The sequence below is a fragment of the Mustelus asterias genome, chromosome 13 (assembly GCF_964213995.1).
Source record: "Mustelus asterias chromosome 13, sMusAst1.hap1.1, whole genome shotgun sequence".
Taxonomy (NCBI): Eukaryota; Metazoa; Chordata; class Chondrichthyes; order Carcharhiniformes; family Triakidae; genus Mustelus; species Mustelus asterias.
The window spans coordinates 60341661-60359162 of NC_135813.1; the positions used below are offsets into that span (position 1 = coordinate 60341661).

The window sequence follows — 17502 nt, forward strand, 5'->3', positions numbered from 1 at the left end:
ATTTTCCAGGGTTGCTTTGGTTTTTCCATTCTGTCAAAGTTTTGTTGGATGACAGGGATAAATCAGCATACAAATTTTCTCCCTTTGTACTTAAATCATGGACCAATAAGCAAGAGTACCACCAACTGAACCAAGCTGACAGCAGTGGTAAGGAATTTCTGGTGAAAAATTGAAATGGTGACTGGGTTATTGAAATAAGTTCACAAAATCTGGAGGCAAAGATTTTCGATTCAAGGTTATCAGCATATCTTTCTACTCCTTCCTCCCTATTGTAGTGACCTATCCTTCCCTGAAATTCAGCAGTGTTCTCCAGTACAATTACAAGCAGAGGACAGAGAAGAACTGACTGGCTTGCCTTATTGAGCAAAAGCTTCACTAACCCACAAACAGCGCAGTGCAACAGAACATATAGGAGCTTGCTCATGCTACATTCTGTTTATGATAGCCATGATGTGGAGATGCCGACATTGGACTGGGGTGGGCACGGTAAGAAGTCTCACAACATCAGGTTAAAGTCCAAAAGGTTTATTTGGCAGCACAAGCTTTTGGAGTCTCAGGCTCCTTCTTCACCTTCACCTGAAGAAGGAGTCTGAGACTCCGAAAGCTTGTGCTACCAAATAAACCTGTTGGACTTTAACCTGGTGTTGAGAGACTTCTTACCACACTCTGTTTGAACAGGTATACCAGAGATTTGCAGATTCTCTTTTAAAATGTTACACTGTATGTAAAATCATACACCCCTGTACCATCCAGTTGATCCTTTCCTCGATATCAGTGGATTTAAAAATCACAGAAATATCAGGTATTTTGGGTCGAACTCGTGAGTAACAGAAACCTCTCATACCCTTGGCCAAGGCACACGAATGATACTCTGCTAGGAAAAGACTAAAACTTAGGTTCAAGCGAGCTGTGTCATAAAACAAATACTGATTGGGAAATATGCCCCTTGGTTCCCATCCAATCCAGTCAGTGGGTAATTTCAAGCCTACCTTAAAGGACCCCTGGCTGGTGGCCGGTCGTTTTGAACTGCCACGTCCAAATTTCTCTGTAATACGAGATATTCTCTGTTTTTTCCATATGCTAATAATAGTCTTAATTTCCTCTTTAATTTCCTGGAAGTGTAAACAGCGGCACACAATGACAGTGTAACAGTGAGTGGAATTACATTGAGACCATAAGACGTAGGAGGAGAATTAGGCCACTCAGCCTATCAAGTCTGCTCCGCCGTTCAATCATGGCTGATATTTTTCTCATCCCCATAACCCCTGATCCCCTTATTAATCAGGAACCTATCTATCTCTGTCTTAAAGACACTCAATGACCTGGCCTCCGCAGCCTTCTGTGGCAAAGAGTTCCACAGATCCACCACTCTCTGGCTGAAGAAATTCCTCAACATCTCTGTTTTAAAGGATCGTCCCTTTAGCCTGAGGTTGTGCCCTCTGGTTCTAGTTTTTCCTACTAGTGGAAATATCCTCTCCACGTCCACTCTATCCAGGCCTCGTAGTATCCTGTAAGTTTCAATACGGTCCCCCCTCTTCCTTCTAAACTCCAACGAGTACATACCCAGAGTCCTCAACCGTTCCTCATACGACAAGCTCTTTATTCCAGGAATTATTCTTGTGAACCTCCTCTGGACCCTTTCCAAGGCCAACACATCCTTCCTTAGATATGGGGCCCAAAACTGCTCACAATACTCCCAATGGGGTCTGACCAGAGCCTTATACAGCCAAGAAATACATCCCTGCTCTTGTATTCTAGCCCTCTTGACATGAATGCTAACATTGTATTTGCCTTCCTAACTGCCGACTGAACCTGCACGTTAACCTTAAGAGAATCTTGAACAATGACTCCCAAGTCCCTTTGTGTTTCTGATTTCCTAAGCGTTTTCCCATTTAGGAAATAGTCTATGCCTCCATTCCTCTTTCCAAAGTGCAGAACCTCACACTTTTCCACATTGTATCCATCTGCCACTTCTTTACCCACTCTCCTAACCTTTCCAAGTCCTTCTGCAGCCCCCCTGCTTCCTCAATACTACCGGTCCCTCTACATATCTTTGTATCATCTGCAAACTTAGCAACAGTGCCTTCAGTTCCTTCCTCCAAATCATTACATGGTCTCAAGCATTCTTACATCTTAAAAGTACTCTTTCAGACACAGCACGTTGAATTTCAGCAATTTAGTCTTGGTTGCTTAAGAACAAGAGAGAGCATGAAATGAGAAAAGTGTGTTCAGGTCCTTAATGCATTCCCCCCCCCCCCCCCTCCCCCAATCCCATCCCCCAATGTGGTGATTGTCCCTTTAACAGTAAGGGTAACATGTCCTGGGAACAAACTGGGGAGTGGGTGGGGGATCACCGTGGTATGCACAGGCTTCCGTCCTCAGACTCATTTTGGGAACTGATTGCAGCCACAAGGCTGCAAGTCTCTGTATAGCTTTAACTTAAAAACAAGTTGTGTTTTCCCTTAACTGGTGACTGAGCACCTTTACAAAGATAAAAAAGAACAATCCTCAGACTGAGAGTATCCAGTTTACATTGAAATTTGAGAGAAAGAGAAATCTTTGTATCCTCACTGGCTACAGGGGAGGTCCCAGAGGATTGGAGAATAGCCAATATTGTTCCTTTGTTTAAGAAGGGTAGCAAGAATAATACAGGTAATTACAGGCCGGTGAGACTTACGGTCAGTGGTAGGGAAATTATTGGAGAGGATTCTTCAAGACAGGATTTACTCCCACTTGGAAATAAATGGACGTATTAGTGAGAGGCAACATGGTTTTGTGAAGAGGAGGTCGTGTCTGACTAACTTGATCGAGTTTTTCGAGGAAGTGACGAAGATGATTGATGAGGGTCGGGCAGTGGATGTTGTCTACATGGACTTCAGTTAGGCCTTTGACAAGGTCCCTCATGGCAGACTGGTGCAGAAGGTGAAGTTGCATAGGATCAGAAGTGAGCTGACAAGGTGGATACAGAACTGGCGAGGTCATGGAAGACAGAGGATAGCAGTGGGAGGGTGCGTTTCTGAATGGAGGGCTGTGACAAGTGGCGTTCCTCAGGGACCAGTGCTGGGACCTTTGCTGTTTGTAATATATATAAATCATTTGGAGGAAAATGTAACTGGCTTGATTAGTAAGTTTGCGGACGACACAAAGGTTGGTGGATTTGCGGACAGCGATGAGGACTGTCAGCGGATACAGCAGGATATAGATCGGTTGGAGACTTGGGCAGAGATGCCAGATGAAGTTTAATCTGGACAAATGTGAGGTAATGCATTTTGGAAGGTCTAATACAGATAGGAAATATACAGTAAATGGCAGAACCCTTAAGAGTACTGATAGGCAAAGGGATCTGGGTGTACAGGTATACAGGTCACTGAAAGTGGCAACGCAGGTGGAGACGTTAGTCAAGAAGGCATACGGCATGCTTGCCTTCATCGGCCGGGGCACTGAGTTTAAAAATTGGCAAGGCATGTTGCAGCTTTATAGAACCTTAGTTAGGCACACTTGGAATATAGTGTTCAATTCTGGTTGCCACACTAACAGAAGGATGTGAAGGCTTTGGAGAGGGTACACACAAGATTTACCAGGATGTTGCCTGGTATGGAGGGCATTAGCTATGAGGAGAGGTTGGAGAAACTTGGTTTGTTCTCATTGGAACGACGGAGGTTGAAGGGCAACCTGATAGAAATCTACAAGATTATGAAGGGCATGGACAGAGTGGATAGTCAGAAGCTATTTCCCAGGTGGAAGAGTCAATTATTAGGGGGCATAGGTTTAAGGTGCGATGGGGCAAGATTTAAAGGAGATGTACAAGGCAAGTTTTTTACCAAGAGGTTGGTGGGTGCCTTGAACTCACTGCCGGGGAGGTAGTGGAAGCAGATACGATAGTGACTTTTAAGGGGCATCTTAACAAATACATGAATAGGATGGGAATGGAGGGATATGGTCCCAGAAGAGTAGGGTGTTTTAGCTCAGTCGGCAGCATGGTTGGTGCAGGCTTGGGGGGTTGAAGGGCCTGTTCCTGTGCTATAATTTTCTTTGTTCTTTGTACTTAACAAGATGTCCCTCTTTGGATGGATAGAGGGACTCAAGGGACTGGACATAATATGTAGAGCGTCTTTGGTGTTATTTCCAAGTGAACGAAACAGGGGAGGAGGCGAAGCACAAGGCAATTTTCCTGAGTGCGTGTGGAACCCAAACTTATAATCTGATTCTCAGTCTCACAACTCAAGTGTGCCCGACTCCAAATCATTCAGTGAGCTCGTTGAATTGGTGGAGTCACATTTCCAGCCTAAACTATCAATTATACTCCGCAGATTCAAATCTAATTCAAGGGGGAAGAGGCTCAAGCAAAATGATTGCGACTAACATCACCATAAATAAGACAAGCTGATTTAGAGGAGGCAATCAATAAGCAAAGTTTGAAGCAGAATGTTACCGTTGTGGAGGTAACCACTCCCCTGAATCCTGTAGGTATAAGGGGGCCGAATGTTTTTTTTTGTCATATGAGAGGCTACTTAAGGCATAGGTACAGAGTCAAGTTAAGTTTACTGAGTAGTAAATAAATAATGCTTCGCCAGTATACAATGTGAAAGAGTCCAGCACCAACGATTTAAACATTCACTCACTGTTTAATATAAAAGTGGTCAAGATAACCCGATTACTGTAATGCTCCAGGTAAATGGGAAGCCTCTTTAGATGAAAGTTGATACAACGGCATCAGCTACCATGATAGGTGAGCATACATATTGGTACTTGAGAGGAGTTCAACCAATGAATTTGAAGAGTACTGTGGCCAAGTTAACAACTTATACTAGAGAAGCAATAAGAATAGTGGGCAATGCAGTGGTACCTATAAGCTATGGGCAACAGTTTGCCCAACTCCCAGTGATCAGGTAAAGGATCAAGCTTTCTCGGCTGCAATTGGCTGTAGGAGATCAAGTTAAATCGGACCGAGATTTTCCAAGTCAGGAAGGAGTGCTGCTTGAACTAATGAAGAAATAAGACAGTATCTTCAAGGATGGATTCGGCAAAATAAAAGGCCTGCAAGCCAAGATCTGTGTGGACGCAGAGGCAACCCCTCAATTCTTTAGGACAAGACCTGAGGAAGTAGATAGTGAATTAAAGCAATTGGAAGAACTAGGCATTATCCAACCAATTCAGTTCTTGGAATGGGCAGCACCCATATCCCGTATTGAAACCGGACAAGATCATTCACATTTGTGGTGATTACAAGTTAACAATTAACCAGGTTGCCAAGTTCGATAAATATCTAATCCCGAAGATTGAAGACCTGTATGCAAAGCTGGCTGAAAGTCAATCTTATACAAAGCAGGATATGAGTCAAACATGTCAGCAACTCGAATTAGACGATGCTTCCAGAGGTTATGTCACGATAAACACACACACAGGATTGTTCCAATACACACACCTGCCTTTTGGTATGTCTTCAGCAATTTTCCAGAGGACAATGAATACTCTGCTGCAGGGGTTGCCACGAGTTGTGGTATACCTTGATGATGTTTTCCTAACTGGATTGACAGAAGCTGAGCATTTAGAAAACTTAGAGGAGGTGCTGCGTAGATTTCCAGAGGCTGGAGTTCACATCAAGAAGGAGAAATGTACTTTTCAAGCCACTGAGGTACCATGTAGATGCACAAGGATTACAACTCATGGAAGACAAGGTCAAGGCCATAAAGGGGGCACCAGCCCCCAAAAACACATATGGATTCAAGTCATTTTTGGGAATGGCAAATTACTATGGGCATTTTTTAACCAAACTTGTTGACATTATTAGCCCTCTTGAACATCCTGCTAAAGGAACACAAGCGTTGTGAAACAATTGAGTGAAACAAATGAGTGAAACAATTGCTGCATTTTTTGAACTTGTTAGTACATTTCAATCCATCTAAGGAACTTGTGTTGACCTGTGATGCCTCTCCATATGGGAGAGTTGGTACGGTGTTGTCCCATGAGATGGATGACGGATCTGAAAGGCCAATAGGCTATGTCTCAAGAACACTTTTGGTGGCCAAAAAGAGCTACTCACAAATTGAGAAAAAATGATTATCAATAGTTTGGTGTCAAGAAATTCGACCAGTGCTTATATGATAAGCATTTTACCATCATTTCAGACCACAAGCCGCTCTTGGGTCTTTTTAAAGAATACAAGGCTATTCCACCAAAGGCATCAGCAATAATTCAGTGTTGGGCATTAAGTCTGTCTTCCTGCGAATATACATTCAAGTACCAACCTGGAACACACATAACAAATGCAGGTGCACTTAGCCATCTACCTTTACAAGAAAATGTTACAGCTGCTCCAGTAACACAGGAAATTGTCATGCCGTTCAAATTTTTTGGATATGTCTTTGTAAAGCACTAGATCAGATGGGATCCACTTCTGCCCAATGTGAGACACAAAATACTTACAGGTTGGGCCCATGAGCCAGTTTCTGAAGAAACGTTACCCGCAAGGACGAATGGAGTTGCCAGCATGGCATCATACTCTGGGGAGCAAGAGTACCAGGCAGAGAGCTGCTTCTAATGGAACCACACTTGCTATCTGGACATCTCAAAGATGACGATGCTCACCAGAAGTTGTGTGGTGACCTGGCAATGATGCCAACATCAAGAGCCTAGTCAAGCACTGTGAACAGTGCCAATTGTAACAAAGGATCCCTGCTTCACTCCACTGCACCCCTAAGAATGGCCTGGCCGGACATGGGTATGAGTCCACAGTGATTAAGTTGGTCCATTCATGGGCACAATGTTACTGCTTATTGTTGTGCAGTAAGTGGAGGACGTTTTTGACATGAAGTCTCCTACATCACATGCTACCATTGAAATATTGCACCAATGTTTTTCCACCAATGAATACCTGAAGTCATTGTGTCTGACAATGGAACAGCATTCACAAGTGCTGAGTTTCAAAACTTCACATTCAATGGTAGAAAGCACATTAGAACTGCACCTTACCACCAAGCATCCAACAGTGAGCCATCCAAACTTCTAAGTCTGGCCTAAATCAGCAGTCAGGGGGAATCCTGGAGACCAGAATCTCATGCTTCCTTCTTGGCTACCAGACCAATCTTACCTTACCCAATGCCCCAGTTGGGAAAAAACAGAAATACCACTCACCGGGTGCTCTGGTTGTACAGCTAAGGCTTTCTTTAAGAAGACAATGGAAAGGGGATATATCTGCTGCAAAGCTAACACCTGAAACAATTGAAAACATATAGTTCATTGCAGCCCATGGCATTCTAAACTTGTGGAGTATTTCAAAGCATCAGTGAATGAATAACAGACTTACCTTCCCCTTCCTGAATAAGGCCTTGCAGTGGTGAGGCCGGTGCTGCAAGACAACATCACAACAAGACATCGTCTCCTTTAAGTTTCCTGTCTTTAAATGACAGGCTGCCATATTGCTATAACATTTCACTTTCTCATCAAGAAGCATGTCCTTCAGTTCATGCGTTATTTCACCTTAAAAAAAAGGTAAAATCTGTAATTCTTAATAAGTCATTCTAAGAAACTCCATATTGATAGTGTCCACCAAACCCTGCTGATGCTCATTCTTCATTTTGCCTGGATTCACATCCCTCTTTGTAAGAAGAGAGACAGGTAGGCCACTCCCAAATCTCCACTACTAACCCAGCCTTCCATCTCAAAACTCCTGCCGAATTAATAGTAGCTACAGCACTAGCATCAAAGAGATGGTGAATTGTTCAATACCATTTTGAGGCCATTGCCCATTTATAATGGCTGGCTACAGTTCAAAATTGGCCCTTCTGTCACAGAACTCCAATCGCAGTCCCACCTTTTCAAAATCCTAACAGACAAAATCTAAAGGACTTGTGGAAAGTGCAAGGAAATTGAATGGGCAGCTCCAAAGGAGGAAAAGGAGCAGCTTGTTGATTTGTCTGACATCGAAAAGAGGAGAAGGGGGAAAAGGTTCACACAAGTGGGATTGGATGTACACAATGCACCAGCCCAGCAGATAGCCCTCATTACAATAACCCACCCAACCCACAAGGAAATCTCTCATTAGACTGCATCTCAGCCCACTAAGAACTCTCTAATTTCACCCAATTCACGCCACAACAGCCCACTCCTCCCAATTGGAATGACCCTATATCACCACCAAGAATCTAACCTACGAAGAACATATCCAGTGGAATACATCCACAAGGCATCAATTCATTAAGCTAAATGTAATGTGACCAAACCATCATGGGTAAAAAGACATTCAATGAACAAAAGTTAATTACTGAGATTACTGAGTTATTAGCTGCAAGTACAATAGATGAGCATAGAATATGTAATGGGGTTTCAATCTCAAGTATTGATTGAGATTAAGTCGACTGTACTTCAGTACCTTCAGAACTTGACCGTATAATCTTCAATGCGCGAGTATAGGTAAAGAGTGCCAGTTGATAGTCCTTCATCTGGAAATAGTTATTGCCTTTTTCCCTCTCTCTGTTGATTAATTCCAGTTGTTCTTCCTCTGATCTTTCCTTTATGTGGACACCACTGATCGACAGAAGTTTTACTTCAAGGAATATTTTAGATCCTGGTGGCTGGCTGAGGATGTGCAAAAGCGCAAGAGTTTTACTTGGGAGCAGTTCTGCAATATGCACATTTTTGAATTTTCATTGATTTGTGTGGGAGAAATTCGTTTTCCTATGCAGACGTTGATTTTTCAGGGGTATAGGCCACTGTCTACCCAGGTTTCTTCAATGACATCAATGAGGAAACCTGCACCAGCCCACGCTGCTACCTGCCCCCAGGCAATTGACAGAACTCTGTGTAGACAAACAAATTTCTCTCCCATCATGTTAAAATGTATTATCCTATCCCTTGTATATGATGTAATTTATTGAAAAGTATGCGAGAGACTCTAACCCATTTGTGTCTGCTGACCTGGATAATTGCCTTGCCCATATTTACCACTGCTAACCAAAGGTTTTTCGGGTAGAATTCAATTCCAGGATACTGGAGGGTCCCTCCCTCGTCCGTTTAAGAGAAAGATGTTAGCTTGCACCAGAATGATGGAAATAACATTCCTCAGGGTTGATTTTGTATTCCAGCTGCCTCAGGAACCACCCAGGTTCAGAAGAGCTGTCCTACAGGACCAGAACTATATCAATCATACTTTAATCATATGAATTTAACAGTCTTTCACAGATAGAATGGATGAAATAGCGTCCTTCTGTGCTATAAATTTTCAGTTTCTAAAAGCCATCTTTACGAATACAACACAAAACCCGCAAATGCTGGAAAATCTCAGCAGGTCTGACAGCATTTGTGGAGAGAGAATAGAGTCAACGTTTCAAATCTCATGAGGGTCTCAATTGCTCCATACTTGAGCTTTTTCCCTTCTCAATATGCACTTTGTATACATTCCTAACAAGCTATCACAGTTTGAAGATACTTTAATACAATTAACACATTAACAAAGTTGAAATAATTCAGGTCACACCAGGGAATACATCGAATCATAGAATTCCTACAGCATTGAAGCAGCCCACTCAGCCCATCAAGTCTGAACCAACTCTCTGACAAAACATATTACCCAGGCCCTATCCCTGTAGCCCCATGTATTTACCCCGCTAATCCCCCTAACCTACATAGCTTGGGACACTGAGAGGCAAGTTAGCATGGCTAATCTCACTAATTTGCAAAAGTTTCAACATGTTTTACATCAGCTGTTGGCCATGTTCAAATCATACATTCGCATATCACTGATTATATAGATACTGTCCACTAATTTGGTGTTTGGAGAGCTTCAAGCTATAATCCAACAAATTGTGAGGTTTGCTACTGCTCACAAATTAGTCACAATTTCCCAGATGAATCTAGTGAGCAGTTACAGGAAACATCGTCACAACATGGAGGTAGCCAGACAACAATTTTAAGTTACAGATCATTATGAAAGACGTGCTGGTTAGGTGCATTGACCCGAACAGGCGCCGGAGTGTGGCAACTGGGGTTAATGTAAGCCTTACTTGTGACTAATAAATAAACTTGTACTTTAAATGATTGGAAATGTTGTTATGCAGTGATCACCAGGCAATTACTGACTATTAGTTTTGTTACTGGAATCTACCAAAATTGGATTTAATTCCCAGGGTATGAAGATTGTGATCTAACAGGAAAAGCCCAATTCATCACAAGCCAATGATGCATCCAACCTTACCATCTTGCATTTGGGGAACAAAATCTCACATCGGCATGGATCAAAATAGTTTCCTCCAGCTTCATCAAAGGAACACAGATCTCAAGAGCCTTTGAAAGAGAAAGCAAGTTTTACAGGGAAATTTAGTGTCATTATAAACTCCATGGAAAAGCCTCAAACCTACTGAACAGCATTAATTGAAATCACGAAGTTGATCTTTCTCTACACCCTAGCTATGACTGTTACACTACATTCTGCACTCTCTCCTTTCCTTCTCTATGAACGATATGCTTTGTCTGTATAACATGCAAGAAACAAAACTTTTCACTGTATACTAGTGCATGTGACAATAATAAATCAAATCAAATGGTAATTTCTCATGGTTCTTTCATTGTATTTTATGCTGATGAATGTTTGAGGAGTGACCACTTTACATTGTTTGCATCTAAAGTCAGCACAGGTAAGAATGATTAAACAATTCACGCAAGAAAATGAGCTGGATCACTGTGTTAGCAGTTATCCCTGAATAATGATGGTGGAATTAACCTAGTCAAATGTAACAGCTGGCTCATGTAAATAATCATTGTGTGCACATTTCTCATGAGTGCGGTGTATTCTATGAATGAAAGGGGTTACAGGAAAAAAAAGCTGATCATAAATGTTGTTGCTACAGTTAAACATTGGTGTCTTAGAAGCATAGGAACACGTGGAAGCCATTCAGCCCCATGAGCCAAATTGTATTTCCATTTACTCACCTTTACTCCATTTCCCTGATATCTTTACCCAACAAGAATCTATCAATTCCAATGTTCGAAATGACAATTGACCCAATATCTACAGTCTTTTAGGAGAACAAGTTCCAGATTTAGACGATAATCTGTGTTTCCTGTTTTGTTTGTTGTATCTATGTGAACCAGCAAAGATCATCAAGAGGTCGTGGGCAGAATTATATCCTGAAACACTGGATGTTCTGCTCAAAGAAGTGCAACAGGGGACGGCAGCAACTGTGACTGAAATACCTGAATAAATAGGCAGAATTCATATATGTTTAGGATATTATACCTCGGAATTGAGAAAATGGATACAGGCTAATGGATAGCCATTTTTATGATGTGGAGATGCCGGCGTTGGACTGGGGTAAACACAGTAAGAAGTTTAACAACACCAGGTTAAAGTCCAACAGGTTTATTTGGTAGCAAAAGCCACACAAGCTTTCGGAGCTGCAAGCCCCTTCTTCAGGTGAGTGGGAATTCTGTTCACAAACAGAGCATATAAAGACACAAACTCAATTTACATGAATAATGGTTGGAATGCGAATACTTACAACTAATCAAGTCTTTAAGAAACAAAACAATGTGAGTGGAGAGAGCATCAAGACAGGCTAAAAAGATGTGTATTGTCTCCAGACAAGACAGCCAGTGAAACTCTGCAGGTCTAGGCAACTGTGGGGGTTACAAATAGTGTGACATGAACCCAATATCCCGGTTGAGGCCGTCCTCGTGTGTGCGGAACTTGGCTATCAGTTTCTGCTCAGCGACTCTGCGCTGTCGTGTGTCGCGAAGGCCGCCTTGGAGAACGCTTACCCGAATATCAGAGGCCGAATGCCCGTGACCGCTGAAGTGCTCCCCAACAGGAAGAGAACAGTCTTGCCTGGTGATTGTCGAGCTCAACATTCTGATCAAGTTCAACACTCAACTCAACACTCTGATCAAGACCTTTGATCCGGACCTTCAGAACACCCTCCGTGCTCTCATCCCACGTACTCCCCGCGTTGGAGATCTCTACTGCCTCCCGAAGATACACAAGGCAAACACTCCCGGCCGTCCCATCGTATCGGGCAATGGGACCCTGTGCGAGAACCTCTCCGGCTATGTCGAGGACATCCTGAAACCCATTGTACAAAGAACCCCCAGCTTTTGTCGCGACACGACGGACTTCCTACAGAATCTCGGCACACATGGAGCAGTTGAACCAGGAGCGCTCCTCGTCACAATGGATGTCTCGGCACTCTACACCAGCATCCCCCATGACGATGGCATTGCTGCAACGGCCTCAGTGCTCAGCGCCAACAACTGCAAGTTTCCAGATGCAATTTTACATCTCATCCGCTTCATCCTGGACCACAATATCTTCACCTTCAACAACCAGTTCTTCATCCAGACACACGGAACAGCCATGGGGACAAAATTCGCACCTCAATATGCCAACATCTTCATGCACAGGTTCGAACAAGACTTCTTCACCGCACGGGACCTTCAACCGATGCTATACACTAGATACATCGATGACATTTTCTTCCTTTGGACTCATGGTGAACAATCACTAAAACAACTCTATGATGACATCAACAAGTTCCATCCCACCATCAGACTCACCATAGACTACTCTCCGGAATCGGTTGCATTCTTGGACACACGCATCTCCATTAAGGACGGTCACCTCAGCACCTCACTATACCGCAAGCCCACAGATAACCTCACGATGCTCCACTTCTCCAGCTTCCACCCTAAACACGTTAAAGAAGCCATCCCCTACGGACAAGCCCTCCGTATACACAGGATCTGCTCGGATGAGGAGGATCGCAACAGACACCTCCAGACGCTGAAAGATGCCCTCATAAGAACAGGATATGGCGCTCGACTCATTGATCAACAGTTCCAACGCGCCACAGCGAAAAACCGCACCGACCTCCTCAGAAGACAAACACGGGACACAGTGGACAGAGTACCCTTCGTTGTCCAGTACTTCCCCGGAGCGGAGAAGCTACGGCATCTCCTCCGGAGCCTTCAACATGTCATTGATGAAGACGAACATCTCACCAAGGCCATCCCCACATCCCCACTTCTTGCCTTCAAACAACCGCACAACCTCAAACAGACCATTGTCTGCAGCAAACTACCCAGCCTTCAGGAGAACAGTGACCATGACACCACACAACCCTGCCACAGCAACCTCTGCAAGACGTGCTGGATCATCGACACAGATGCCATCATCTCACGTGAGAACACCATCCACCAGGTACACGGTACATACTCTTGCAATTCGGCCAACGTTGTCTACCTGATACGCTGCAAGGAAGGATGTCCCGAGGCATGGTACATTGGGGAAACTATGCAGACGCTGCGACAACGGATGAATGAACACCGCTCGACAATCACCAGGCAAGACTGTTCCCTTCCTGTTGGGGAGCACTTCAGCGGTCACGGGCATTCGGCCTCTGATATTCGGGTAAGCGTTCTCCAAGGCGGCCTTCGCGACACACGACAGCGCAGAGTCGCTGAGCAGAAACTGATAGCCAAGTTCCGCACACATGAGGACGGCCTCAACCGGGATATTGGGTTCATGTCACACTATTTGTAACCCCCACAGTTGCCTAGACCTGCAGAGTTTCACTGGCTGTCTTGTCTGGAGACAATACACATCTTTTTAGCCTGTCTTGATGCTCTCTCCACTCACATTGTTTTGTTTCTTAAAGACTTGATTAGTTGTAAGTATTCGCATTCCAACCATTATTCATGTAAATTGAGTTTGTGTCTTTATATGCTCTGTTTGTGAACAGAATTCCCACTCACCTGAAGAAGGGGCTTGCAGCTCCGAAAGCTTGTGTGGCTTTTGCTACCAAATAAACCTGTTGGACTTTAACCTGGTGTTGTTAAACTTTTTACTGTAGCCATTTTTACCCAGAAGCCTTCATACACAGAATGGATAGCACTGGCCTTAGAACTAGATATTACCTCATTCGAACCATTTACTGGTTATCACTGGACCAGAAATAAGCTTAATTGCCTGATTCATTAGCAAAGGAAATTTAGCAAAGATTAACGATGACATAGCTTGGTAGCCATTATCTGTTAAGAAGGCATCCTGGAACGTAGCTCAGTGAATCAGAATCGGACATGATCAGACAGCCCGCTACAAACATAAATATTACAGGAATGTAGCTCTAAGCTGGAGAAGAAAGAAAATTTTTAAAATCTCTATTTCACTATCAAAAGTTTAAACTTTATGAAAATTTGGAAGCAATTGAAAGTAATCTGGAATATTAGAATATTTTATAAGTACACTTTGACTGGTTATCTGCTCACAGCAACAATAACACAAGAACATCTTTAGCAATTAAATAATAAGTGAATTATAAAGACTAATTAAAAGGAAGGAATTTAATCAAATAGGCACCACCCATAGTTGCTAAAAATAGTGTAATCTGGTTCTGAATGGTATAAACATACTGGTTTCTTTCTAAGAAATCCGAGATATTGTAGAAGGGTTTTAAATGTATTTTGAACTCTAATATTTTTCCGTTTGTAGGGGACTGGATATCTTAAAGCATGAAGCTTTTTGTGTTCTGTTTCTTGAATAACTAAACCTCATGGGGGTCTAAAATAAACATTACTTGAATATTTGATGACTATCCATAACTGATTTTAGCTGTAGCATCATACTTTTAAAGTCTTTTTCACTGGATTTGCTATTATAACGAAGACTAAGTATTTCTGTCGTTTTATGGTCATTAATGTTGAGATGTATTTATCCATTTTGAAGTGCGTTGTGGGTTAAATGGTTTTTTTAATAAATTTGTAAATAAGTTAGTAAAGTTTAATGTCTCTTGTAGTTCTTTTGTAAGCAATTTTAAGAACCCACCTTTTTCATATTCTCTGAAAGTGGAAAGATATGAATTTTTAGAGACAGATCCCTGGACCCTTATAATATCCAGGTAATTACAACCTGGCTGATCATATTTAACAGGCTGTCTGGAAGAAGGTAATATCTCCTGATAGCCACCTTCTTCCTGGGAGAAGTAGTTCACTGTCAGACCAAAAATAAGTGTCTGTGTGAAGTCATTATAATCCAGAATGGTATAAACATACTGGTATTGTAGAAGCGTTTCAAATGTATTTTGAACTCTCTACTATTTCTCCGAAGTGCTGGTGGTTATAATTCACTTCACAACATTGGTGCCAAGAAGAACTTACTGTGCAAGCTACTGTGCAACATGCATGGCAGAAGATGACAGGTCAAATAAATGCTGTCAAAATGGTGCCAGAACCTGAATCAGGTGACCAGGAGCAGAGTGCCATGGAAGAGTAATGTGTCAGCCAGAGGAAAAGGAGAGGCGGCAGAGAGAGAGGACCCAAAAAGGGAAGGGGAGACCGGGAGAGGTTGCAAAAGGAAGTCCCAGGTAGGGGAAGAGACAGGGGATAGAAATGGATTCCAGCTAAGTTCAGTTAAAGTAAAGGGGCAGAGATACAGGCCCCACATTACAGAAAGGACTGCAGGGACCAGGCTTTCGGTAGATCGGGCTCAGGAGGAGCCCCGGTAATTGAAGAGGGCCGTTGGGATAAAGGTACTTTTCAGCAGTAGCATTCTGCTCAGCATTGCCGAAGATCGGAAGCTGGGCCTGTAGTTTGGTGTTTGAGTGCATACTCGGGAATTCAGAGGAATAGAATCTCTGGAGATGAGATTGAAACCTTGTGAGATGGGCTGTTTTTGATGCCACCTGAGTTTGATAATTGAAGATGACTCAAGAGAAGCCCTGAAAATCTGAGAAGGCAGTCGAAGGTCGGTGACTCTGTGCTGTGGGCCGTTGGGTCAAAGATACCCCTTTAGAGCTGTAGTGTTCTGCTCGGTGCAGTCAAAGAGCTGAAGTTGTGCTTGTCAGTTGGTGCTTGAGCATATAGCTGGGAATCCAAGAGAATGGAATCTCAGGACATGAAACTGAAATCCAGTGTTCCGTCAATGATGCCATCGAGTTAGAGTGACATTTGGAGAACATTCCAAGGCGAGATCTTCGAAGGCGAAGATTGGAAATCCTTCTGAGAAAGATGGAGTTTCAGTGAGATTGGTTGACGCACAGTGTTACTGATGTCTGGATGGGTTGTTGAGAAATCTGCATAATCTGTATGGTCGCATTTGTGCAGTGTGGTGTGTTTGGCCACAGTTTGACTGTTAATTCACATTTACTTCATACTTACCCTGAATGTTGGATATTGTAAATTGTTTTATCATCCTGATCTTTTATAATAAAGTTTACTTTTGTTTTTTCAAAGCCTTTGGAATCAGTAGCTTATTTCACTGAGCGAGTGTCTTGAATTGCAAACTTTGTCTACTTTCAGCAAACTGTTTTGGTCTCTAATTGGTCTCTAACAGCAAATTGGAGGTCTGGACTTGGATTATAACAATATACAGTATAGCAACTTCATTCAAACTATGTTAACACTGCTCCACATTAAAGATACGTTGAAGTTAACCTAATATTGTTAATTTCCTTTAATTTGCTAATTTAACTTTCACATACCTGACCGACATCACCACTACCTATCATGAAGCTAAGATATTTAGGGGGTTCAATGTCTTTCCTATTTTCAAGCATTGTCCTTATCCAGATATTAACATTTTGACCAGTTTGTGGGTTGTCAGTTTGGTTGCCGCTGGATTTGAGAGTTGTTTTCTTCAGTAGGCCGTTCCCTAAGGAAACAAATTTACTGTCATATTTTGATGCACTTAACTCCATTATCTTGTTGATATTTGCATGGCCCATTATACATACCAAGCACATCAATCCAGCCTTCAAGGTAATGCACTGAATCGCAGGCTGCAAGTTCATGCTCCATGTCACAGAATGTTCTAACTACTACAACTCTAATCGGGCACACAAAGAACAGACTTATGTTAAAAATTGGGTTTTTTAAATCTCACATGCTGCAAATGGGTGTTCATAAAAATGGGTGTACCTTGGGTCTGTACAGTACATCCTACAACAAGCCTCACTGGTCTCATTGGCCTGTTGCACACTGGAGGTTCTACAAAAATAGTGATTTAGGAGTCATCTTAATACCTGTTTTCATGATAAGAGTTTGTGAAATCAGGGTTACTTTAAAGTGCTCCAACAGTGATGAGGAAAGAAGCCATCTTTTACCAGTATCAGACAATGGATAGGATGCAGAATAGGCATTGAACCATCTCTTGACTTTTGGTATTTGCTTCTCCAGTGTGGGAAAATCATTGAGAATCTCATTAACAAATATCCTCACATTGTAAGACACAGATCTGGTAAAACTGATTCTTTGGTGTCTGGATAACATATTTAAACCACTCAAAAACGTGATAGACGTCATCCCAATTTGGACACTTTTACAGGGAAAAAAATGTTAATTCCTGTCAATGAAAGCACTTTGTTGATGTTGCATCACAAATCATTTTCAAAATTAAAAAAAATTAAGTAGATATTGTCAATGAATTAATGCGGCTTGGTAAACTCAAGGACATTAGAATCAGTGTGACTGCTTTATGGACCAGTGAGACAATAAAGTAATGACAGCGGTGCTGATCTA

At 42.5% G+C, this 17502-nt stretch overlaps 1 protein-coding gene across 1 annotated transcript in view; it reads right to left on the reverse strand.

Moving 5' to 3' along the window:
• Window positions 1-16782, reverse strand: part of LOC144502260 (peptidyl-prolyl cis-trans isomerase FKBP8-like) — a 30420-nt gene extending 13638 nt beyond the window's left edge. Inside the window, exons 1-6 of the mRNA XM_078226086.1 lie at window positions 16719-16782; window positions 16472-16636; window positions 8372-8620; window positions 7307-7479; window positions 7135-7212; window positions 990-1112 (exon numbers count right to left, since the gene is read on the reverse strand). Of these exons, the coding sequence (XP_078082212.1) occupies window positions 990-1112; window positions 7135-7212; window positions 7307-7479; window positions 8372-8620; window positions 16472-16636; window positions 16719-16782 (852 nt within the window). The remainder of the gene's footprint in view (window positions 1-989; window positions 1113-7134; window positions 7213-7306; window positions 7480-8371; window positions 8621-16471; window positions 16637-16718) is intronic.
• Between the last annotated feature and the right edge of the window lie 720 nt (window positions 16783-17502).